Source organism: Triturus cristatus, chromosome 6, assembly GCF_964204655.1.
Source record: "Triturus cristatus chromosome 6, aTriCri1.1, whole genome shotgun sequence".
NCBI classification, from domain to species: domain Eukaryota; kingdom Metazoa; phylum Chordata; class Amphibia; order Caudata; family Salamandridae; genus Triturus; species Triturus cristatus.
In genome coordinates, this window is record NC_140589.1 from 888,604,125 (window position 1) to 888,629,769 (window position 25,645).

A 25,645-nucleotide genomic window follows, 5' to 3' on the forward strand; every position below is an offset into this window, starting at 1 on the left:
ATGTTGTCAAAGTTTCATGGCTGTCAGCAGTTACCTCAGCCCAAAAGTCGAATTTGATTGCCCTTACCATAACATGCAATATAATTTCTCAATTGGGAGTCACTGTTGTCCTGGGAAAGAGAAATGCTAATTCAGTTGCACAATATTGAATCCTGTTAGTCTCAAATGTGTTATTGCAAAAGCTGATGCCCAGGTATAGATTGGCAGTTTCTCTGAAATCAGATCATAATGAGGTCTCTAGGATGATGAGTGCAGAACCACAGATTGACCAAGGATTGGATTGTAGCTATCTGCCTGAAGTTTCAAGAATAATAAAGCAACACAAAGACAGTATAGAGTCTCACTTTGCAAAAGACTGTTTCAGCATCACTGAAGTGGCTTGAAAATGGACATGCAAATGCACTTGTGAAAAACACAGATGAAAAGACTAGCCATAGCTGTGAGGGTCTGACTGATGTGGAGCGTGCAGTCTCTCACCAGATTGCACCTGCTACACAAGATCTACATAATGAATGGTGCCAAAACTTTGATCTGAGAGATGCTGTGCAATAGAAAGGGCTGTTCCAAAGGATCCTGGCAAAGACTGTTGTGAAATGTGGTGGCCTTCCAAATTGAGTGCATGCCTCTCACACACGTATGGTCCTGTGTCCCCCTGATAAAACAGCTCCTCTTAAAGAAGATATGCCAGCAGTGGTCAAGAGTCCACAGAAGAGGGTCAGTCAAGCCGTAAGAGAACACACAGAGTCTGAAGCAGCACTAGAGAAAACTGAGGTGGCACTGGAAAAGCAAAAAGTGGAAACTGACTCAGATGAAAGCGGTGTCCAAAGGGTGAAAGAGTCAGATGCAGCCTCTGAAGAAGAAACTAGTGCTGTGGGCCTACGATTGGAGGTAGGAAAAAGCTGGCTGAAAGGGTATTCAAAACATCTGCAGTGGTCCTTTGAAAAATCATTTACACCCATAGCTGAAACATCTGAGTCTTATCAAAGTGAAAATAAAAGTGAAAGGCTTGGATTGGAAAAGTGCAGAGAATTGATGGTGCTCTGTCAGTGTTTTTCAGCACCTGAGTGGTCAAAATGCATGGAAAAAGTACAGAATACCACACTCTTTGAGCCACCCTGAAGGCAAGCTGGGGACAAGGAGAAAAAGAAAGGCTGAAACAATAACTGAGAATGATCAAGAGCTAAAGAGAAAAGAATCTTTGAAAGAAAAAGAAGAAAAGTAAGTAAATAGAAAAGAGAACTGTCCTATTGAATTTTCCTTTTATTATTTAGTTACTTATTTTAGAAGAAACTAACTGTTCCAAGAAGCTACTTACAGAAATCAGCACTAAAACGTTTGAGCTTGGCTATATTTGATCTGATTATAGACCAAACTTGTGTTGCCTTAGAAATAAAGGTAACATTGTTATATGCTCAGCTTTTGTAATAACAAGAGATAAAAAAACATACTAAATTAGTAGGGTTTTTCCTTATATACCTGTGTGAAATAAGTGTGCTAATGAATAATATTTTAGGTAGAGAAAAGTGTATTAGATTGAACTAATAATGAGTGTGCTAGTAATAAAAATGTCACTTGTGAAAATAAATAAGTTGATTTACAAATCATTTGAGGTATCATGATTTGTTATCATCAAAGGGTGAATTGCTGGAGCTCAGATTTCACCTATAAAATGTATGCATTATTATATGACAAAAAGCTGCAGACAGCATTTCTAAAACGGCACGCAGATTTTGGCATAAGCAAAATGAAAACATGAAATGAGTCAAATGTTTTTATTTTGTTGTTGCAGATTTTGGTGCATGCAAATGAAAACATGAAAGAGGCCTGCAAATGAAATCATGTAAAACAATGCTCATTTAATTAATCATGGTTGTTTTAATGTGTAGTTTAGATTTAACCTCATTATAGAATATATTTAATTTAGAAAATGTGTCTTGAACTAGCATATTTGTGCTGAATTAACACGCATTTTTGCAGAGTAGAAAAAGCTTGTGATTAGTTTCCTTCTGAAGGCTCACTGTGGCCTCTTTACTTTGGCCTTGAGATAAGGAAATGGAATGTGTGTTCTGTTTTCTCCCCACTTTCAACGAAAGGGCTTTGTTGATAAATCACGCTCTCCTGTTTCCGTCTCTTTGGCCTTCACTATGTTGCATATTTTGTATTTTTTTTTGTAGCGTGTTTAAACAGTGGAGTGAAGAGAAAAACTGCGGAGGACACATTTTTCTTATAACATTTATTTTCTGTTCCCTTATAAGTAATACTTTTTGTTACAGAAAATGTAATTGTTTTAAAATGTAAAAGGATGTGAAGTCATGTAATGAGAAACATGCCTGATTAATGACGTATCCAGTCAGCCCATGGGGAGACGATGTGTCTTGAAGTTCTGATTGGACCAGCTACGAAGACCAAGCACGTGGACTTTTGCTTGAAAAATGGCTTACAAGTGGGAGGGGTGGCTTTTTGCTCATTTTTTCCTGAACGCCAGGCAGATCACTGGAAGACAGAGAGAGAAGGAGGGGCTGCGTCTGTGGGGGCTATTTTGCAGCTCCTGAGACAGCGAGACAGATGAACAGCACAGCGAGCAAGAGAGAGCTGAGAGGATCAGAACAGGTTTAGATTTTAGGTGCTAAACTTTAAATTTCATGCTTTGACTAATTGCTTTTGAAAAGATGAATTTGTCCTATGCATTTATTTCTCTTTATGGGAGATTTTTGCCATTATTAATTAGCCTTGCAAGACTCACTCTTTTCTTAGAAACTCTTTAAGAGTTTTGACTGACATTTTGCGTCACATTTTCGTTTCTACATTTGATGCTTTATATGCAGACTGTAATATGTTCTGTATTAATTCTATTTTCCTATTTTCAATTCTGTAACCTGATTGATATTTGACTAATGAATAAAGGGTCAGAAAAACTTTACTTTTGACTAGAAAATAAAACCCTTTAAAATAATCACAACTCTCTTTATAGGCTTAAATATTAAATGCATTTTTGAATTTTCATGTTTATGTACAGTCTTCTGAAGGTAATATACAGTGGCAAGGGTCCAGTACCTTCACAGCGGTAAATAAGAGGTAAATTAGGTTTAGCACTGAGAAATTACCGTGAAATTACCGCTGCATCAAAGTCGGAAAATTGCGTATTGTCTCGATTTGTAAACAGCGTGAATGGTTCTATGGCCTCTTTTTGTTATCATAATAACATCAAACAAACTATTTCATAACCACTATGTGGCAGATAAAAGCCTGTTGCCTTCTGAGCATGCAGATCCTCTAACAGACATTTCCAGACTTGTTAGGTCTGATATTAGCCAAGACACTTGGATTTAACTAAAATTATATGTATAATATACTTTTGGCCACCTCTCTTCATCCTTTGGTCTGTTGCATCATTCACATTTGCATTCCACGCACTACCGCATACAGTACTGGGCAATTTGTCAGCCTACATCAGCCACTGGCTAACTTTACTTTGAGGGACTGCATTCAGCCCTTTCAACAGGGACCAAATCCACACACAAGGAAATTCCCTTCAGTGCAAGTGTTTATGTTTTTACTTTATTACTTTAGCGTTGTTTTTGTTTGTAGAGCCTGATGTGATAGGACAATATCTATCAGATGTGAGCGCAGGGCACAGGTCAGCTTTATCAGCTCCTGTCTCCTGCCAATACTGGTGTAAATTCCTTTTGAAGTGGCCTTTGTTTATCTGACATCTTGCTTTTCCACACCATACCAGCAGCTCACATGAACTCTTAACACAAGCTCATGAAGGTTCTCTATGGTTACACCCATGTCTGTCTGTCATTCCTCCTTTAGTTGCTTTTCTTTCCTCTTTTATTCTTTCCTTTTTCTTCTTTTTATTTCCTCATTCTTTTCTCAATCTTTCCTTCTTTGATTTTCAGGAGCAGCTCCTTGATGTGGGCGTAGGAGCGTCGACCCACTGCTTTCTCGCATTTTGGCCGGACGACTCCGGCCGGCAAAATGTCATGCGCACTTGCATGTTCTCCACCCAAGCTGCGTTACAGCCTGTGTGGAGAACATGCCCAGCTTCCCAGACCCTGTCTGAGCACCGAACTACGGCGCTCAAACCAATCACAACGCTGCTCTAAGGAAGCATTGTGATTGGTATGGGGATTCTGGGAGGCTGCGTGTTTCCTGCTGCCCCGGGAGAAGAGGACTGATCCAGGTAAGTGGATTATTTGTTTTTTAGAAATTCCCTCCCCCCTCCTCTGCTCCCCTGCCCCTCTCGCACAATCAGGAGCAGCTGATATTGCTCATCCTGCTTTCCTTACTTTCTTTCCACTTTCCTTCTTTCTTAATCCTTTTTCTCTTACCTTCCTCTTTCTTTCGTTCTTTCATTCTCTTTTTTCCTTTCTTCATTCATTCCTTTCTTCATTGCTTTTTGCTTTCCTTCCTTCTTGCTTTCCTTCTGTCTTTACTTTCCGCCTTCCTTTTTTCTTTCTTGCCTTCGGCTTTCTTTCTTCATTTCTTTCCTTGTTCTTACTTACCTTCATCTTTCTTTCCTCTCTCTTTCTTGCCTTCCTCCTTTCTTTCTCTTTTTTTGTCTTGCCTTTGCTTTTTTTCTTTCATACATTCCACTTTCTTTCCCACCTTCCTCTTTTCCTCTTTCTTTCTGTACTGCCTTCCTCGTTCTTTCTATCTTGCTTTTCCCTTTCTTCCTCACACAAAGCAATTCCCTTCAGTGCCAGAGAGTACTATGGCAATGTGTGCTTTTTAGAGACCAATCAATATTTTGGTTTTTAGCCAATGCTTTTATTTAGAATGATGAGGGCCCAACAACTTCCCAAACAAAGTTTTGCAAAAACCATGACAAAACAAAACAAAAATTGCCAAAGGACTGGCGGCCAACACCAGACCAAATGGATTTGCCAAATGCTTGTTTTTTTGAGTGATCAATTTACGGGCTTTTTTTAAACAATTATTTAGCCCATTCCAATCTCAAAGTGACTCTGGGTGCCTCTGAGGGAAGGTGAGGGGAGAGCCATGTGGTAGGGCACTTATGTTGCTAAGTAATGTACCTTAACTTCCTTACATGGAGATTCAGGAATGACTTACATTTAGGAAGAGAAGGAAAGAAGATTTAGTGTGTCAAGCAAGCCCAAGCTAGCTTCTGACCCGTTATACAATCTGTATGATCCTAAACATACAGGTCACAAAATCCATTCTAAATCAAGCTTTCAGCGTGATTTTCAACACTTATCATTTTAGGTTTGTTTTATTAGCCCATACTGAGAGTCACATACTATAAACAAGCAGCTTCAGTGTGTGTGAATTAACTGTGACACAACAAAAACATTACTTATAAATGTGTTTATGTTTTATGAAGTAGGTTTGCCACGCAACCTCTAGATAAGCAAAAATGTAACAATATTCCGGATGGAAGTATGGAAATGTAGCCAGGACTTCATAACACTAACTCACTTGCTGGGCCATCCATTTGAAATGAGCCAGATCCTTAACACATACAAAACTAGAGCGTCCTAGAAACAGTCCAGGACACCAACAGCAGCATACTGAACTCAGCTGATGGATCATTCAAAGAGACTATGGTCACGATCCAGTGTACACAAACTATGGATGTTGGTAAACATCCACAGCTTGTGTTTCCTATGCTTGAGGATGTTGTTAGCAATAAGCATACAATTTTAGCAGCCAGTGTTTGCAGGATGCATGTAGAGGACTTGGTATGTTGCAACGTCTACTGGGTTTCATAGATGGGTCTACCAGTTGTGGACAGATGCTGGTGCTTTAGCATGAGGCATAATTCAGTGAATTACCTGAGCAAAAACATACTAGTACTGCAGAACCCAATGACTGCATGTGAATGAGAACCATATGCAGCCTCCGTCTACACTCACCAAAGTCATCCTAGCAATCATCAGCAAGTTGCCTATATAGGTTATCTCATAAAAATATGTACCTCGGTTCTACCTGTCACAGAACGTGGCTGGTAGATTTCACCAGCTGGTTTTGATTTAAGCTACTGAATGACATGGCCCATATTCAGGATGGATCCTGCATTCCTATGTGTATTAGTCTGTGTTTCCTTTGCTTAGGTCAAAAGCTATGGTGGAGAAGTTGGTTTGCACTTTTAAATACAAGAAAGGGACATTGAAATCAGAATGGGATATGAAGCTAATGAAAATCAAGAGAAAAGAAAGAAAAAACAAAAATATATGGAGAGAAAAGTTAACCATTAATTACAAAAAATAAGTGGTGCATAAGCATGTGTTACATATTTTTATCATGTGTGGAAAATGTATTTAGGTGATTAAAAAGATAGTATGTATAAAGAGGATGACATATAGCCACAACAGTAGCAGACTGTTGATATTGTCTATATATTCATTCTTATGCAGGACCGTGCAGAATCAGGAAACAACGAATTGAGAAAACTGTATATATATCTTTTGTCTTGAAAAAGATGGAAATAGTTGAAATAATCCATCGAAACACATCGACGCAATTTTAACTCACACAATCTCTACTGGAATATGGTCGTGTCATTGTACAGATAGAAGCTTGAAACTGACCATATATTCACTGTTTTAGATGATGTGTTCAGAGAAAGACTAACGATAGTAGTCTGTGAATTTGTTTTCTCTTTCGTGTTTATGTATTGATGCCTAAGTCTTTGTAAAAAAACATTTTGTCCTATATATTAATGCTATTAGTTTGTATTGAATAGAGTGAATGTACCAAGAGACAACTGTCTCTGTGGGAATTTATTGATTTTTATGAAATTTTAATTAAAAATACTTTTTCTAAATATATGTTTAGTCTTTGTGTTAAGAATTGGTCTTTTTCCCTTGAGTTTGGGTTTTTAAATGTGCTGTTCACTCTCATTTTGTGTTTATATGGTGGTATGCTATTAAGATTTGTTCCAGAGGGAATTGATATTTTACTTGTTTAGAGTACCCTATCCCTTTGGTTCTGAAGGGGTCTCTCTCTTTAATTCACAGCATAAGCATAGAGGCTAACAAATGGACCACCAAATATGTAAGTCAAGAAGGAACAAGCTTCATAATAAAAGTTTAGTTTTAGCAAAAATAAGCACGGAGTGCACATTCTGAGCATTAAACAGGATTGTGTAACTGTCAAAATATGTTCAGAAAGGTAAAATGATGATACAAAACAAGTCCAAGATTAAGCTCACAATTACTAGTAGATAAAAAAGAAGGAGAAGAGTGATGGAAAGAGACCCAAACTGGATGTGGCCAGAAAATCAAAAGAATTCCAGTCTTCCTTGGGTTTAAATGTAAATACTTCAATTGCCCACACATTTTCAGAAAGACGATCTGATTGCAAGAAGAGAAAGAAGAATATGAAAAATACATTTTTGCCTCATCCCCATAAAAAGGGAAAATAAAATCCAAACAAAATAATAATTGAAAAATGGTATAGAGTAAAAAGAGAAAACAAACGACTGAGACCTAAAACATGCAATTCCGTGTAACAAAGAGTGAGATGAGGATGCATTTCAAGCAACAAAAAAGGTTTATTACATATATATAATACAAAAGATGATAACGGTCCCAGAAACCTTTAAACTGAAAACGTTAGCACATAAGTATACAGTGGTTAGCACCTGTAGCTTGATTTATTAGAATGAAAAAAGAAGAAAATAATTGTGTGCTGAGCTTTATGTTAAGGACGAAAATGTGATGATGATGTATGAAAAAGGAAAGTAAGATAAACAAGTAGAAGCAGATTTAATAAGCGAAGTAGGCAGAAGATCTAAAGGCATCTTAGTAGATTCATTACAAAAAATCCAATTAGATGGCTGAAGTTCAGAAACAGAATTAAACGTTTAAAAAGTTGAGTTGATTGAACAGAAGGGGACAAGAATAAAAAACACAAATTTGAGAGAAGAGAGGAAAAAAGAACATATTAACTCAATTTTAGGGATCATTTTAGATATAAAGTAAAATAAAATCTTTGATAGGCACAAAAGATAAGACGAGTCAGTGAAGGAGGTAGAAGCAACTGATTAAGAAAAGTAGAAAGATGGATAGAACTAAAGAACTAAAGAATATATCTGATTTATGAAAGGAAAACGTTGTTTTAGTCAGTTTAAGAGTGGTTTATGTAAAGCCTGAAATTAAGTAAAAGTATCAGAATTATGGGAGTTCCGCCAATATCTCTCAGCTCCACGTGTACATGACTTTCTAAGAGCATTAGTTAACCAAGGTAGGGCATTTGTGAGTAGTTTGATGGATTTTAGAGAATGCCACTTGTCAAAGCCAAATAGATGATGAAATAAAAAAAAGAACAAACTCAAGACTGAAAGCAAAGAAGAAGCTCGGATTAGGTAACAAGTTGTCGGCAGAGGATGCTACTGGTAGCAAACGTAGTGATTCATAAACATTCACACACAAAGAGGAAAATGTCTCTAATTGAGTCGAACTATTTAGTATAAGCAGAATGTGAAGGAAAAAAGTAGCAGCCAGTTGGGGATGAAGGGGAGAAACAATACTAAAACAAGATCGAGTCACTCTTAGATGGTGAGGTAAAGGGGATTTCTTCATTTGATGATCCAAGGAGAAGAATAAATAAAACAAGATCCTAATCATCATAAAAGAAAAAAAATGAACGGGATGCAGGTAAAAGGTAAGAATTGGTAAATGGTTCCAAAAGAAGTTCAGAAACCAAAATTCAAAGGAAGAAAAAAAGGAACTTACAACACTGTCAAAAAGGTAATCTGTTGGGACAAAAAGTTTCATTGGATAGCTCTTGAAGACAAGTAAATGTCAGTCCATACTTCCAAATCTAGCCACACAATGCACACTCTTTAACAGTGAAAGATGAAAATCCTAATTGGTGAATGATCCTACAGTCTAAATAGCAACTTTTATGTTCAGGTAAAAATGTAAATCAGACAAACTTTTAAAGTAAGGCATCACTTTTTTTTGATCCAATAAGGTCGTCCCGAGAAGGACTTTTCATGCTGTGGAGAAACAGATAAACAAAGAATCACAGTCAGTGACAGATAGCTCACTAGGCTTCCCTGATGACAAGCAATGATTTTGTTTTCCAGTTAAATGAAAGCTGCCAGTTGCACAGCAAAAAAGAACAGAGTGTGACAGTGCAAACATGTAAAACAATGTTCCTTGGTAATTGGTGTTCGCTCCATATCCAGAATGAACCCAACTGCGTGGCATATTTCCGAGTAAAAGGTAGCATGTACAGTGCTTGTTACAGCATGCTAAACAGAGCCAGATGTAGAAGGAACAGCTTTCCACCTCAAGTAGAAATAGTGATTTCTGACCAGCAGCACCACCACCACAGGCTTTGTGTTGATTGTCTTATTCAACTGTTGTTCTCAAACCAATTACGGAACACGGCCGGAATGTTTGAACCATAGTAAGTTTGAACCATAGTGAGTCTGTACCCTAGTATTACTCAAGGTTGGTCTAAATGGCTCTACAAAACATGTAGGCCACAACACCTAGAAGCCTACAACGAACCCCGTGCAGTGGAGGAAAGCAGTGAAGGCCTATTATTACTTGTCTGGCCAATTCTCCTGTTTTTGTTGGCACCAAACATCAATCCTCATTATCTATCTTTGTCCTCCTGGCTATGACATGTCCAGGAGGTCCCCGAGCATGAAATGCTGTGATTGTCAATTAGCCTTCAGTATTGCAAACGCTCTTACTTTCACTACCATGATGCCATGGGTGCCTCAGCAAAAATATTTACACACACCCGATAAACAATCTGCCTGATGCAAAAACAGGACAGCTCCAGTTATAGCAGGAAACTGGAAGTAGGGGGAGGTAACGGTGCAGGCCCAGTCATGAGCCAGCCAGTATTATCATCCTTGCAGTTCTTGATAAACATGGTATGCGACTCAAAAAGGCATCAACTATGAAGAATTGTGGAACAGCGGACTTTAAAGAGGATTTTATATAAAGCTATTAAAATAGTAATTTTAATCCACAACCAACAAACATGTTTTGGAACATAAACCTGAAAATATCCTTAATGTATGAAACATCAACATTCTGTGACTTTGAAACACATCTAATAAACCCCCAAAACAGGACACCTAGGATGCTGGACGGTTAAGACACGCTGTTGACCCCAGTAAATTTCTGTTAATAATGGCATCATCAGATTCTTGTAGACATGTTCTCAATCCCAAACATAATGCTTCACAAAACGTTCTAGGTCCTTGTAATGCCAGCACTGGAGCGCGTCATGTTCGGTGTTAAGGAAACTATAGCCTTATGTTCTAGATACATCAGGATTGGAGTACAGTGGATCCATTTTTAAGATTTTTACTTTAAGCTTCTATTTTTACACTGGTGTTAAAGAACATTATTGTGCGTTTCGGGTGCGTGTTTGAAAGTTCCCAAATACTGGCACACCGCCAATATTTTTTTACACTATTTACAAGAATGGTGAAAAATACTCATGCACTAGGTATCCTCCTTTGGACAAGTGTAGCACATGCCTTCAGTGCTCAACGTTTTAAAATTAAATGCTTTTTTCAAGAGTCGGTGTTTATAACACAGAACATGGCAAGTTATGTCAGTCAAAACTTTTCAAAGCTAGTTTGAGACCCGAATCTGTAAAACTTAAATGGGTTGGAGTCTCGAAACATAATTGGTTGCATGTTAACCTCACCGCTGCCAAAGCATTTCATCATATTTTCATGACTAGGGAAAAGGCATTTTTGTTTTTAGCAAACCTGCAGAGCCAAAAATGACACATTTCTGTAAGAGAAAGTGAACTTTTCTGATCAGCAAGTGTTGCAAAAGCACAACCGAATAATATTGCCAAAGCTGCAATGAATTGGGGTGCACTTTTACAAGCACACCCTCTCTAAAAAATCTTGTACTTCTTTGACACATCTTCTGTAAACTTGACCAGTACATTAAGAGTGGCTCTAGAATATTTTCGGAAAGATTTATGAAGATCTGTTTAAATGGGTTAACAAATGTATTCCAGCATATAACTGCTTGAAAGAGTAGAAGATAGGCTGTATTCTAATCTGTGGAGTTTAAAATGCCATCTAACCGATATATTCCAACCTCTTTTGCTTGTATGCCAGTGTATTACTGTTTTATAATGACAGAGAGGGATCTGGCAAGATAATATTGTTCTATCCACCAAATTATTTCAAGCACTTTAAATACCTTTATGTCACGGTGCACAATTTGGTTGTCATGAAGGTATTTCAGGCCTTCGAGAATCTGCTTGGTGTAAAAGCCAATAGTGTGCTCGTTGTCCTTCAGTGGTCCCCACTTTGATCGCAGAAGTGCAGATAGACTACCTAAAATGACAAAACCTGGTTAGCGAGTCTGCGTGTATGAGCCCTTGCGATGAACATGTTTCAGCTACCTGTTTGGTTTCCAGCTCAAAAGACTGATATAGATCAGACCTACATTTATGCCATGGTACAGCATGTTATTTACAGCAACTCAACTAACGAACACACTTTCATTGCAACAGTGCACAGGTCAAACTCCATAGTATTACCATAGTGCAGCAAAACTGACATGAGAAAACGCCGTTAACTGCCTCAACTATTGCATGTTACAAGGATTTCACTCAGTAATCAACTCACCTAACAATCACAAGGTCTCTTCAATGTGATTTTACTATACTGCACACATTTTTTAAAATAGTTTTTTATTGAATTTTTTAGGTTATTCTTAATCTTGTACACAGTCTAAAATCATTATCAACTCTCTGTACCGGTGTATCTTTTATCACATGCATTTCAGAGCTAAGTTACACAACAATAACAGCATCAAACAGAACAACAAGTGGTCTGGTCTTGCACATCTAGGTGAGTTCTATCCTCTTTTTGGTCTCAGTTGCCAAAAAAAGGGGCGCATAAGTATTTTGTGCTTTACGGGCCAGCATTTGTGCTTGGTAGCTAGTTAACAGCCTACAGTATCATGAATGTGTGTCCCATCATGTATGCATACATGTGGTACCTTGTGGTTATCCCTATGTGGACTATACCCATACATATCCTAGCAAAGCAGCTTCTCTCACAACAGACTTAAGGTGGGGGCTCATTTGTTTTTGCCTCCAAGACTGCTTTTATCATGTCCCAGGTATTGTGTTATTATTGTTTAATTCTGACCGTTTTAGTGAGTATCTCTTTCAGCACTGGACCACTTCTTTAAGTAAATTAGCCATGTTTTTAAGAGCTGGGCTGACAACGCCTTCAACGACATGGCTATGTGCTGTTTCGTGTACACTAAAGTGAGAACAATGAACTAAAAAGTTAGCTTATATTTTTTTGTCTGCAACAATACCCCAAGTGTGGTTGGGAGTGTTTTAAGCTCACTTAGTTCAGCCATTTACCTCCAGTCAACACTGTGTGAGCACTGGGCTTTCACGTGCCTTGTGGTAGAAATCAGCATTTGCATCTGAGGCATGGCATTATAAAATGTGCAGAGCAATCTGTGTTCGTAAAGATTGCCCACTGTCTCAAAGTTCACCTCTGTCCATACTAGTTCATCATGGGAGATTGCTTTAACCCGGAATCTGGTGAGGGTCCACAGTGGTAAACTAGGGAAGTATGGTACCTCACCATGTAACCTCATCACAAATCCATTCCAGCAGTATTTGGCCACCTTCAATAGCACCAGATGTGTGTGTAGGGCTTTTGACAATATCAAATTTAATACTGTATTTGTGCGCAATCCCACCTGCACATCCTCCCTCTCAGCACTGGAGCTATGAACAAACCATATCATCAGCCACTGTAACTGGGCTGCAATATAATACATTTCAATGGTATAGGCCACTCATGCACTTTTATGTATTGGTCTTTGCGTTTTATGCACTGGAACTCTTTTCCTATCTGTGGTCTATATACGGCCCAATAAAATACTCTGCAGATCTTGAAAAATGTCCCTGTTCAGTATAACCGGTAGGGCAGCAAATATACCATTATATGGGTAGTATTCCCTTTTTTGGTATAATCGCTCTTCCTGTAGGGGAAAGTGGTAATTTTACCAAGAATGGTAAAGTCTTGCATGTTGACACAGTAGCCTCTACTAAGTTTGCTCGAATTCGATTTTCATCAATATGAAACACAGGAGACAAACACAGAGACAAATGTGTAAACATTCCACTGTAGGTTAGTTTTGTGTAGTAGCATTTGCTTTGGGTGTAAGATATCTTCTGTTACTTTCAGTCCCTTAATTTCGTTTAGTTGAGGTTCATTTTTGGACCACAGTTATAGCAGCCCCTCATATATTTATTGATGGCTTCTCTTTTAGTTTTAATATATTCTTCTTCTAGGGTTGTTCAGTTGTTTTTGTTTTTTTAACAGCATCAAGACGCATTGCCTATGTTTTGTTAAATGAATACAATTAACACATATAACAATACACCTGATGCATGTGAGCTCTTTTTTGACTAGAAGTGCCACTGCCTAGATGCCTTAGGAATAAAACACACACCAGAGATTTAAAAAAAAAAATGGAACATGACGTGAACAAATCAGTGTAAGAGTCTTAAGTCAAATAAACATGGTAAATAGTTGGTCTTAACACTGTTAATCCTGGAGCAATGGACAGCAGAACCCAGAAGAGTAAAGTGTTTGTATTGCTGCTGTCTTTCCACAGATCTAACAAAGTTGTTTAGGTATCGACGCATTTCAGTGGCATAACATCATTAAAGGTGTTAAGACAAATACAATTGTCTCACCATATTCCTTTCCAGGAATCTTTTTAGTGTAATGAGTTTGTTTGATTGATTGTGCTACCAATGTAATAGAGATGGATTTTAATATACTTTGAGAATTTTTTTTTTATAGTAATTTTTCATTTGCACATGTTTTTAACATATGGTGTTATTGTGGAATTAAAATATATATATTTTGTAATGAGTGCTTTAGCATCCCGAGTGGAATTTTAACATAATATTGTGTGAGTGCTGTTTTTGGAAAATATGTGAGTGATTTAGATGTACAATACTTCCAAAGGGAATTATTATTTTTAACTTACACTAAAGTATATACTAAAGTATATATACTGAAGTATATACAGGAGGTCTCGAATGCTCGACCTAAAAAGGAGGGGAGAAGTGTCACGAATAGTTAGAGTTGCTGACTACATATTCATCTGGATCTGGTTACCTTAATAATGAAGAAAAGGCAAAGAAATAACAAGCACCTTCTTTTCCTCAGGTGAGGGGTCCAAGATAGACGCCTGCAGGATTCAACACAGCTACCTGGTAGTATTGAGGGGAGGGCAGTCGGAATTGTTCCCAAGACCCAGAGACGCAGTTCTAGAACCCATTCCAGAAGAAAATGAGACCAAGACAGAGGGGTTGCTTTAGTGATACCAACCGAATAGGCAGGAGGTTACAAAACAAGCTGGAAAAACTGTGCCACAACAAGTTTATCAAGTCAATAAACTTTATGTATAGACATGAAGATGGTTTAAGCACAGAAGCTCCAACATCTCTCCCAGCAGAAAAGATGGTGTTTGTGCTGTTAGTTTGTGCAAAGTGCCGTAAATGAAAACAAATACAAAGAAAAAAAATAACTTACCCCCAGGCACCTGCTCCATGAAAATCTTGATGAACCCATTCTCACTAATAGAGCCCATATACTGGACAATGTTCTTGTGCTTCAGATGCTTGTGGAGTGCTATCTCTTCATGCAGCGGCTGAGAGTACCTAGGAAAAAGGTGCAACTTAATAACTGTGACCCACAGGATAAACCTATGATGACCGATGCCCGCAGCACAGAGGCACATAAGAAAACGTCTCTATGTAATAATTAGTATGCAATTACATTAACACAAAAGGTATTCAACTAAATTAAAGTGCTTTTGTGAGCGTAAATAAAATGGAGCTGGGGAGTTTCCAATAAGAACAAGTAGGCAATGGCTCTTGCAGGGTAAACGTACATTTCTCAGCCCCGTCTGCAGCATGAGAGAGCATGGAGGTAGAACGTGGGGCAGACTTATGTACTGCACAAGCATTACTGGTTGATAAGAGAGATAAATACCGGACCTTCACAAATCTTGGTGAATCAGAAAAAGAAAGTTAAAGACATTTAGGGGACAATTCAAATGAAAAGCAAGTTAAGATTCGGGGTATGCAAAAAATCCATAAAATGAGTGAAGGCGAGCTTAGATCCTCATTATTGGCAAACCCATAGCTTGGGTATTTCCTGCGCCTACGGCCTGGCATAGTATTTATCTGTTAATTGGCAATTTTTGCTCTTAGGTGCTTGTTGGTCCTGAAAAGGGATATGCCCTTTTCTCGTAAGTTAACTTTAGATCTATTATCTTTGCAACTTTGAAGTAATATTTGTTTTCCAAGAATACCCTGAAAGTGGCATAAAAAGTCCTTATTTTTATGCGAAAACCCAGCTGCGGAGAACTTTTCAACCTAGTAAAAGGCAAACATTCATGTGAATTATGGAAAATTCACGAGAGAATACTTTTTATCTACACTCATCCCTAGTTAAACCCAGGTATCAGAGGGCAGGGTATGGCTTCCAACCTGATGAAGTACGAGACTGAATCTAAACAAATACAAATCAAAAAGGGCACAGGGAGTTAAGTCCCCTTTGGGGCAGCTACATTATGTTATGTTATGTTATGTTAAATGGTTCTTATAGAGCGCTTATCACCACTGGTCTCTAAGCGCTAAACAGACAACCACCAACATCGTACCGCCCCCCCAACCATATGCCAACTCCAATTAGCCTGAAGGTGTTACTGTGCCAAACAAAAATGTCTTCAGTTTTTTCCTGAAGGAGAGAAGGTTAAATTCCTCCTTCAGGCTAGAGGGAAGGTCATTCCAGAGTTGAGGAATGAGCACTGAGAGAGCACTACCGCCTTTAGTTTTTAATTTGAATCTGGGTTGAACCAGATTTGGGACAGCCCCAGAACGTAGGGGCCTAGCGGGAACATACTTCCTCAGGCGCTGTTTAACATATTCCGGGGCATTGCCAAAGAGTGCTTTATGGGCCATGCAGAGGCCTTTAAAATGGACCCTGAGCTTCACTGGAAGCCAATGCAGTTTACGAAGGAGGGTGGATGCGTGTGCACTTCTGGGAAGAGAAAAAACCAGTCTGGCAGCGTCGTTTTGCACGACTTGCAGTTTCCTCATCAGCTTCTGTGACAGGCCCAGGTACAGAGCGTTACCATAGTCTAGCCTCGAGATGACCGTGGCTGAGACAATAGTCTGCAGCGTGGAGGCAGAGAGAATGGCAGTAAGTTTACGCAATTGCCGCATCACGGCAGTACAGGAACCTACCACAGCCGACACCTGGGGGGCCATAGTGAGAGCTGCATCGATCTTTAAGCCAAGACTCTTCACTACCGACCCCGGGCTGGGGGTTTTGCCAAGTTCAGGGGGCCAGTACAGATCATCCCAGGGATTGACTGTGTTGGTCACCACCAAAACCTCCGTTTTATCTGCATTAACTTTAAGGAAGTTGTTAGTCATCCAGTTGACCGTGAATCTCAAAAGATCTCTGACTGACTCCTGGGCCTCCGGAGTATCGCCCAGCTGGACCAGTAGCTGCGTGTCGTCTGCGTAGTTAAAAACCTCGCAGTTCTTACCTAGCATTATAAACTAAAATGGGCTCTGCCTGAATGCAGACTTGAAATTTAAGGCCTAAAGGTGAACCTAACACCAGGATGTGGAGAAGGAAACGGATTCTTTAAGTCCCTCTAAGAATTTGAAGTGCAACAGTGTTATAATAACCCACCCTCAATGGCATATTAGTTTACCATATGCTTTTCACAACAATTACGTTATGCCTACTGCATTTGTTGTAAGTTTTAATAGTAAACAGATGAGGACTGTTTTACCGGACATAACTTTCCCAATGAACAAATCAAGCCTATAGCCTTTTTAACCGGATTATAACAATAACAAACCGAGGACAACTATAGTGAGCAAGTCAAATAGAAGAATACAATAACTCTTTTAGTGGAAGCACACATGTTCTGTCCAAATAAGAATCTTGTAAAGAGGAAGATTAACGTGGGCGGAGAACAAATGCTTCTTTCAGTGCTGCTTCCTAAACCTCTTTTTTTTATAGTGATCACACAGGTAAGTGATGGCTACCCTGTCAATCTAAACCGAACCTCAGGGCTGTCCTTACTAGAGAGGTCACCTGATAACATAAAGTATGCAGAAATGTGGACACATCCCCAAATTATCTTATACAAATCCATAGGTCATTCTGGGCGAATTCTCATATTACTCATTGAGTTGTCTGCCCCAAATTTCTGGAGCTGCTATTCAGTGTACATTTTTAAAGACAAAAGATCAATTTAAGTCTGAATTCCAAACAGAAATATTTCCCATGTTGCTTTTTTTGACATCTTTTTTACTTTTACATAACATTGCACGAGATATTGCACTGAATACTCTCAAGAATGTACAAATCTGTAGCAGTTTCAGAATTTCAAATAGGATACTATTTAAGATCGGGGTTTAAACTGTTTCCTACCAAACTATCATTCATACCTCAGCAACATCAAATGTATGTTTCTGCACATGGCCGAAATAGAACAGCTGTAGCTATGTCTCATAAAAAGCTGCAAACGAATCAGTCTCACTCAACCTTAGTTCACATCAACCCAAAAAAAGAAAAAGCACTACTTCATTCAACCGGCGTTCGCGGCACCCTCCAAAAATAAAAAAGAAAAATCTTATTGCACATAGATCACATTGTTTTTAAATGGAGTTTGAAGCACGCGCTTAGGGCATAGAGACTGAACGACAGACGCCTGTACATGTTACTCGGGATCGAGGTGATCCAGAACCATGCACCAGTGGCTTGTCCTACATGGGCATCATCAATGAAAGGGATTTCAGCGCTGTTCTAGGACCACTGGAGTAGCTAAGCCCCTCTTCTCTCGTGTTCGTGACGCTTTGGTTGTCCAAGATGGGTTACTACATCAAATTTCCGAAACAAAATTCGAAACTCAATATGAAATTGATTTACCCCCTAACTGCATGCCTCAATGTCCTTGGATGGCCTACTTTGCATATGTTTGAACTGATCCACCAAGACAGTGTGCACACATTTTTCAAAATATTAAAATACATATTCGTGACGTGGACAAACTATTTGCAGTTCAAATCTGTCCCAGGCTATTACTCATATTTCCCTGTATTTTTTTTTTAACATGTTATTGATTCTTTGTCAACATTGCTTCGTTGCTCAGTCATTTAAGCCATCACTTAGTACATCCTTTAAGATCTTACATTTTTCCATACTCATTTGCTATTTATATTAAAGATCCTCCTGTTTCGACAAATCGTAAGTTTATATATTTACGAATCACTTCAGGTTTACAACAACCTCGAACGAGAAGATCCTACTTGGGGGGGGGGGGGGGGGGGGTCTTTCAAACTGTGAATTTTATCATTCCTATATTTTGATAGTTGTATAAATATAAGTGACAGTATTACAGCACTCGCACCATGAAACAGTATGTTCTCAGCCTATTCCAGCTAACAATAGAGTTTAATCTCTCATCCCAGGCTCTGGCAAGTTCAGGTTTCCAGCCACTGTGCTTCACTGCCTCTTCAGTCTCCGCCCACTTCGTCTGTTCGAGAGAACCTGTGTCTCCACCCTTTTTTACTTTATCATAGCTTTGTTTTTCATGTGTCAAATACTACATGCGTAGAACCAAACATGCTTTTCCAGGTCCCATTCATGTCAAGCTAGACTTGACCGTGAAAAGATAAAATGGATTCTATTTCACTGACAGCAGAAATCAAATTGTAAGCATAAGTGGCTTGCCGAACTTCAATTGGCTAAACATTCCTTTATGCCTCTGAGGTCAGATAACTTGGCATCTGGATGGACATACACCTCTCATGTCCTGACACATGGAGCACACCTTCAAACCCGCAAGAGCTTCTCTTGCTCTCTTCGAAAAATTAAAGTATCTTCTCCAACCCAAAGACTTTTGCCTGATCATCCAATCATTTGCCATTTCACAATAGGACTATGGAAGCTCCGTTTTAATTGGAATTAACAAATTCACTTTGGGACCATTTATTGCTTTGATGTACTCTGCTGCCAGACAAGGGGCAGGTGCAAAGGAATTCGACCACATCACCCCAGTCTATTGTGATCTAAACAAGCTTCCGGTGAACGCCAGAAATAAATTCAGGCTTGCCTGTATTAAGTTTAAAGGCACACCCCAACAAAATCCAGCCGACCTATTTTCCTCCATAAAAATCACCTGGTGGATGTAAAAATTTCAGGGACAGGAAAGTTTTCAAGCCTAAATTTAGAAAATTCAGAACACACCGTGTTGCTACCCAGTCTTTGTACGGGGCAGCCCCATCTCTTCGGAATTCCCTCCCTGAAGACCTCTGTAAACCTACTGACTTATTTTCAGTTCAGAAAAATGTAAAGCCACAACTGTTTAAGCTCTACCTTGATCTGAAAATGCTTTCATATTTCTTCTCCTGCCTTTCCTCCCCCATCGCCTCATTTAATCTCTTCCTTGTATTGTTCTTGTCATTTTTGATTACCTAATGTCACCCAAGTTCTCCTTTTCCTCTCAATTTTCTTATTCTGATCCTTCATCATTCCCACTTGCCCGATTATCACCTACTCACCTTTGACTTGTGTGCCACCCTCTTCTGTTTGTTTGCCCTTTGGTTTCTTCTCTGCCCCAGTTCTCCTTTACTCTTATCAAATATTTTCCATTACCTTGTCCTATGACATGCCTCTTTATCCTACTCCTAGACCAAACCGATCTCCTGTGTTTCTGTTAATTCATCCCTGCATCCATTCTCTGTTTCTCCTCCTGTGGCAACTTCTCTGTTGCATCTTCCTTTCAATAAGGAATCTTCTACACGTGTCCACTCTGGCCAGCAAGGTTAAATAAACACTTAATGTCCATTGTTTTTCTCCACTTTCACTGTAAGGGGATATCCGGTCTCCATTGCTGTTTTACTTGTAAATCACAGACACCCTGCTTGAGTTGAGCTGCGCCATGTAAAAATATTAAATTAAATAAATATACACTCCATGTACATCTCACCACTTATACCAAGGGTATTCATACATAATTCATCAGGGCCCACATGGATAGAGAGAAGGACTCAGCTGCAGGGGAATGGAAGAGCAATTTAAAAACAAGAGAAGAAAGGAGACTACTCTCACTGGCAGTTTATAGGGAAAAATGCCTGCCCTGCCACCTCACTCTTGCTGCCATCACTGGTTGTCTTCAACAGCATGGTGAATTGACGATAATCACGAACAGTAAGGGAGTGTGCACATGGTCTCCATCTAGGTCACAGTCCAGTGGGCTTTCAGTGCACAAGCATAATTGTTGTGTTTAGAGACAAGAAATTTATAAAAAGGTAGAGATGTGCTACTGGAAAAAGATGGCCAGGGTGCACACTTTCGATAGCCTTGCACGGGACTTTTGTTTATCCCAATAGCCATAAGGTTTTACTTACACAGACCTTGTCCAGTAAGTATCTGCGAGTCAAGACATGTATGCAGACTGGTAGGATTGTGGTTCCAGCGGTCGGGCTCTATTTGCCGGGAGCCAAGACTTACGGAAGCTTGGATCCAGTGGCCAAGTTCAATTAGAAGGTTCAAGGCATGTATGACATTAAAGACAAGCAGCAGACATGGTGGATGCTTTCATGGGCTCATAACAGACAAGGTGTGTTCTGAAGTGCATCAAGGCTTCGGTGAGACTGATTTATCTGGCCGGATTGTTTGAGAGACGAGGAGCTTCCTCTCAGAGGCACAAGTCAGCGTATGTGAGCATTTGGCTCTGAGGTGAGCAGGCAATACTCTGGTGCTAAGGGCAGACTGCACATGAGGGTGTATTGTATAATTTGTTCCTGTAGGTATTTCCGTGCTGTACCGGCGATGCATTTGTAAGTGAGGCACACACACTAATGATTCTGTCCTTTAATAGGAGCCATCATATCATTTTTAGATGAGGTGTTGCAGATTCATGTTTTTTAAGCCAAAGATCGGTCTTTCTGCTCCATATTGCACCACATGCAGCCTTTTCATTGGGTGCCCGATATACAAAGCATACAGATAATTAAGTTCTGAGTTGACAAGACCCACCATTACCATGGGGTGCAGGAGAGAAACAAAGCTTTAACTACTTCTATGTGTGACTTCAGTTTGAGGTCTGTGTCCCATGGCACTTTCAGACTCCACATTTTAGTTTGGATTTAACATGCTTATCACCAAAAGTAGGGGGTGGGCAAAGGGAGTCTATGTTTTCGAGGAGGTGTGCAGGGCCATAATATCTGGCTTTGAAACATTTAGTTTGATGATCTTGTAACCTATCCAAAATAATTTGTAAACTTTTTCAGGAAAGAAAACCTACATGCCGAGTAAACATGACAGCCCCTCAATATGCTGCCAAAGTCTTCAAACGGCAACTGCTCAGCCTTGATTGATCAAGATTATAAAACATGTTCTGTGTGGTCTGAACTCGTTAAATGAAATCAGTCATTTGCCTTCGTTGTTTTTAGGTTAAACAGAAAAAGATTGTAGTGTTAGGTGTAATGTAAAAAATAGACCAGCTTAGTGATACAAGGTCCCTTTCAATATATATATATATCTGATTGACTAACTTAAATCACTTTCATATTTCACTATACTAATTCAACACTAATCCTTTATGGGTTCCGAAGTAGCGTGCTACACGCCGAAAAAGCGCTTTGACGCCTTGTCAGGGGTAGTAAGCGCCATATAAATGCAATTACAATACAATACTAAGAGATATATATATATATATTTATATATATATGCAAAAAAGAAGCAGAGAACTCTGGGTAGCTCAAGTTTAGGTGGAAAGCAGCTCCTGTACAGAGCACTCAACACCAGCGACACTCTAGATCTGCTCACCTCAAATGTCTGCTTTTCTATCAAAGTTTTTAAGCATAGGATTAGCACAGTGCCATCCACGCCCAGATAGAAAGGGACAAAGTCATTTGCCATTTCAACAGCAAAGTCTTTAAACATAGCTTTTATGACAAAGCTATGCTTAAAGACTTTGCAGTAGAAATGGCAAAAGACTGGCCACACTGACACTTGGTGGTACTGAGCTGATCTTGGGTTAATGACCAAATATGGCCTTACAAGGTGTTTGCTCATGCACGGTACAGGGAACGGGGGCTATGGAGACACTTCAATAGTAGAATAAGGTCCATCTAATATGGCGCTTTGGAACACGATTATCTAGTCTGCTCAATGTTACTGGTGAGTGAGGCATGTGTAAGGTCAACATGGCAGGGGATAATGGTTCTTCTTAATCCACAGAACTACTAGTCGGGAAGGCCCCTATATCATGCAACAATGAGTTTAGCCTACAGATGTTTATTTCCCCACTGGCTTTGTGATGCGTTGAAGGTTCAGAGAGTCTCTTTGTTTACTTACTGGCTCCGGGATATGTTCGATGTCTACTCATCAGTTCGGAACTCATAGGAAATCAGACAGAGCAGTTCAACACAGGTCTCCATTTTCAGTGAGTCCCCCTCCTTTTAAATTGAGGTCCTGATACTTGTTCACCAGTATCAGCTCAGCTGAACCTCTCCTTTCAGAGCCAAATCTGAGTACAAGTTGTTACCCAAGTTAGACACTTGTAACGCATTGATACAAGCCGGTTCTAATTTTTCTCGGTTCCTTTAAACAATAGCTCTAGAATACCTTCCCAAAACCACTTGAGCAACAGACCCTGCTCTCCCGCAACAAGTAATGAAAGTTTACAGTTGCCATTGAATATGGAATAAAAAGAATGTGTTTCATTGTGTGTGCAGCACCTGCTCACATTGTATTCGACTAATGACTGCTTTCAGTAAATTTTTCACTTCTGTACCAGCTACTTGCTGCAATAATCTGTAAAACAGAGCCCTTAATGATATCTAATAAAGCTAAAATGTGTATGAACCAGAGCTAAGAGTTTAAAATTACATACAAACAAATACTTTTGAAAATGTGTCTTAATGGATTTCTAGCCACCACAGGAATGGAAAAGCAATTGCCTAGTGCTTTCTTACAGCCATTTTGAGAAGACATCCTCAAAAAGAACAGCGAGGCTTCATTCAGTGATGTGCACCAAGTGCAATTATACATTTGCGTTTTGAGTGCACATGTCGCACTGCTATTATCTAAATGAAACCACTGGCAGACCTCCAGTGACTTGTTAGCGGGAGCACTCCAAACCTTGTTAAAAGCTCTGCTGGTAGTGAAGACCTTTTAGGTCTGGCTGGATGCAGCTTTAGCTGTATGACCTAAAAAAGGCAAAAAGAAAGATTATAGAGAGGGGATTTCAGGGTTGAGCAGCCTCTTTCAAAATCTCAGTATATGGAGCATATCTACTCCAGAGTACTGTTTTTGCTTCCTCATGTACGCTCTGGAGGAAAAATGGTGGGGCAGAACTGTACTGTACACTGGACAAACTTCACAGCGGAAGGCAATCAGTGAAACAAAGTACTGACGTGGAGGCAGATGAACACGGAGACATCGTGAGCTATTGCTCAAACAGGCCAGCCAACAAATCCCACTGATTTATGAGACTCCTCTCCTCATTTAATTGGGAACCACATCAATGTGTTGAATAAGTGAATTTCTAATGCAATAGGATTCCCTAGCCAGACATTTTCATTTTATTGGGCCCTAGCATATAGTGAGGCCTCAACATGGTGACTTCAGCGTTGATGGAGCAGAGCTTCGCCAAGGAGTGGGATCAGAAGAGATGCAGCACTGGGCAGCCTTCTGCATACATGCTCAATTACCCAAGAGACGAAATGTTTTACAAGGTTATATGCTGAACAGGGCATAATATTAGGGACGGCAGCCAAACAGCAAAGAGTTCTTGCCACGGACTGTTTTCTGAAAACCCTGAATAAAGAAGTGGATTGTAAGGGGAAACCCCCTTTCCTGTCTAAATGGCCTAATTTGTTTTATCAAGTTAATTGTAGACTGCACATCAGGTCATTCAGCTACTTTCAGATTTGAATGTATGGGAAGCGGAAATAGCTAGACAGCTTTTAGCCCCTGACTCCATTGCCTCTGTGTCACCTCTTCTTGCATGTAACTAAGGGTGAGCTGTTGCTGGCGGGGAGAACAGTTGTGGTGACACACACTCTCTCCTCATAGTTGCATTAATTGCATACATAACCGGTGTTTGGAGTTTGAAAAATTTAACTGGTAGAGTGAACAAATAAGACAATTCTTGGCAATCTCTGCTATTGAATAAGGTTCCATGTTTTTATATAAAGCTAGTTTGTTTGTGGAGGGCTGCATAATCCACGACAGACACACAGAACAATCAATGTCAAAACCTGTCTCTTATTAATGTGGTAGCACATGCAAGCAGCATTCATGCATGCTTGTGTTTTCATGATTTTGCTCATTTAAGTAAAATCTATTGACTTTATCGATGCTTGTTTCTTAAGGTTTTTGTTGATCGATGCTCAGATGTTTGCGTATACGGGATTTCTTTTTTGCATCCATAGATTGGAAACTCAGAGCCAGGCAGCTAATCTACAGGTAATGCACAACCGAATATGTGATCTGAAAAAGGTCATCTCAATTAGGAAGTTGGGATATACAAGACCCTCCAAATGAACATACCAGTTAACCTAGGTTTTTGAGGTATCTCGGTATATTGTGTTAGAATGGTGATTAGGTTGAAGCTTTGAGGAAATTGGTCCAGTTGTATCGCACCACCCCCGTAAGGGATAAGGGAGAAAACTCTGAGCTAATGAGCGAGAGGAAGCCTTGTGATGTATAGAGACCAGATTTGATGCTTAGCTCCAGTCACAAGATACCGTCCTAGGGTGGCAAGAAAGAAAACATAGAAGATGTAATTGGGAATGATGATTTTATAGATTGGAATAGAGTTAAAACAAGCAGATGGAGGAGATAGGAGTGCCCCCAATGCCAATTTATAGCGTTGGACAAAATTTTGTTGAGGTTAATATCAGATATTACAACATGGGTATGTACCCTGCGGGCATTAGAACGTGTTGACCTTTGCAAAACAAAGTGATACAATGCAGGGAGACAGACACACTCACGAGAAAAAAAAATGAAGCACGGGGCTCTCGCGCTTTGTTTCTTCAAGCCCCCGGGTGAGCCAGGTTGCGGGGGCAATTTCTATTTGTGATGCGGGGGCCCCCGCTGACCCGGGGACCGCAAACTCTCTGGGGCTTTATTAGTCTACAGAAAAAGGCCACCCCGCAGCCCCGGGGACCGCCACCTCCCCAGGGCATTAATAATTAGGGCCGGGAGGCCATGTGGCCCTCCCCAGCCCCGGGGACTGCCACCTCCCCGGGGCTTTATAATTGTAATAAAAGGTGTTGGGGGCTCCCAGGTGCTATATGCCCTAAATGTGGGGGGCACGCAGCCCCGGGGTCTGCCACCTCCCCAGGGCTACCTTTAAAAATTAAAGTGTGGGGGGATTAAGCACCCCCACACTGCCAGGGGGACCACTACCTACCCGGGGCACAGATCAATTAAATGCGGGGGAATACCACCTCCCCGGGTCTACACATAAGAAGGGCGGGGGGCCATGCTGCCCCCCTCCAAGAGCCCTTGATGGCCCTGGGGACCGTCACCCCCCAGGTCCGGCTCCAGCAATGTCCCAGGGTGCCCACTCCCAGGACATTG

The 25,645-nt window shown here is 40.0% G+C and overlaps 1 protein-coding gene across 2 annotated transcripts in view; it reads right to left on the reverse strand.

The window, feature by feature from the left end:
• The window catches only part of MAP3K5 (mitogen-activated protein kinase kinase kinase 5), an 816,933-nt gene that overhangs the window by 137,156 nt on the left and 654,132 nt on the right, over positions 1-25,645 (reverse strand). For both annotated transcript variants that reach the window (XR_014963045.1, XM_085611527.1), the window contains exons 16-17: positions 14,546-14,673; positions 11,163-11,299 (exon numbers count right to left, since the gene is read on the reverse strand). Coding sequence is in view for 1 of the 2 variants with exons in the window: in XM_085611527.1 (XP_085467653.1) it covers positions 11,163-11,299; positions 14,546-14,673 (265 nt within the window). In the remaining variant the exon portion in view is untranslated. The remainder of the gene's footprint in view (positions 1-11,162; positions 11,300-14,545; positions 14,674-25,645) is intronic.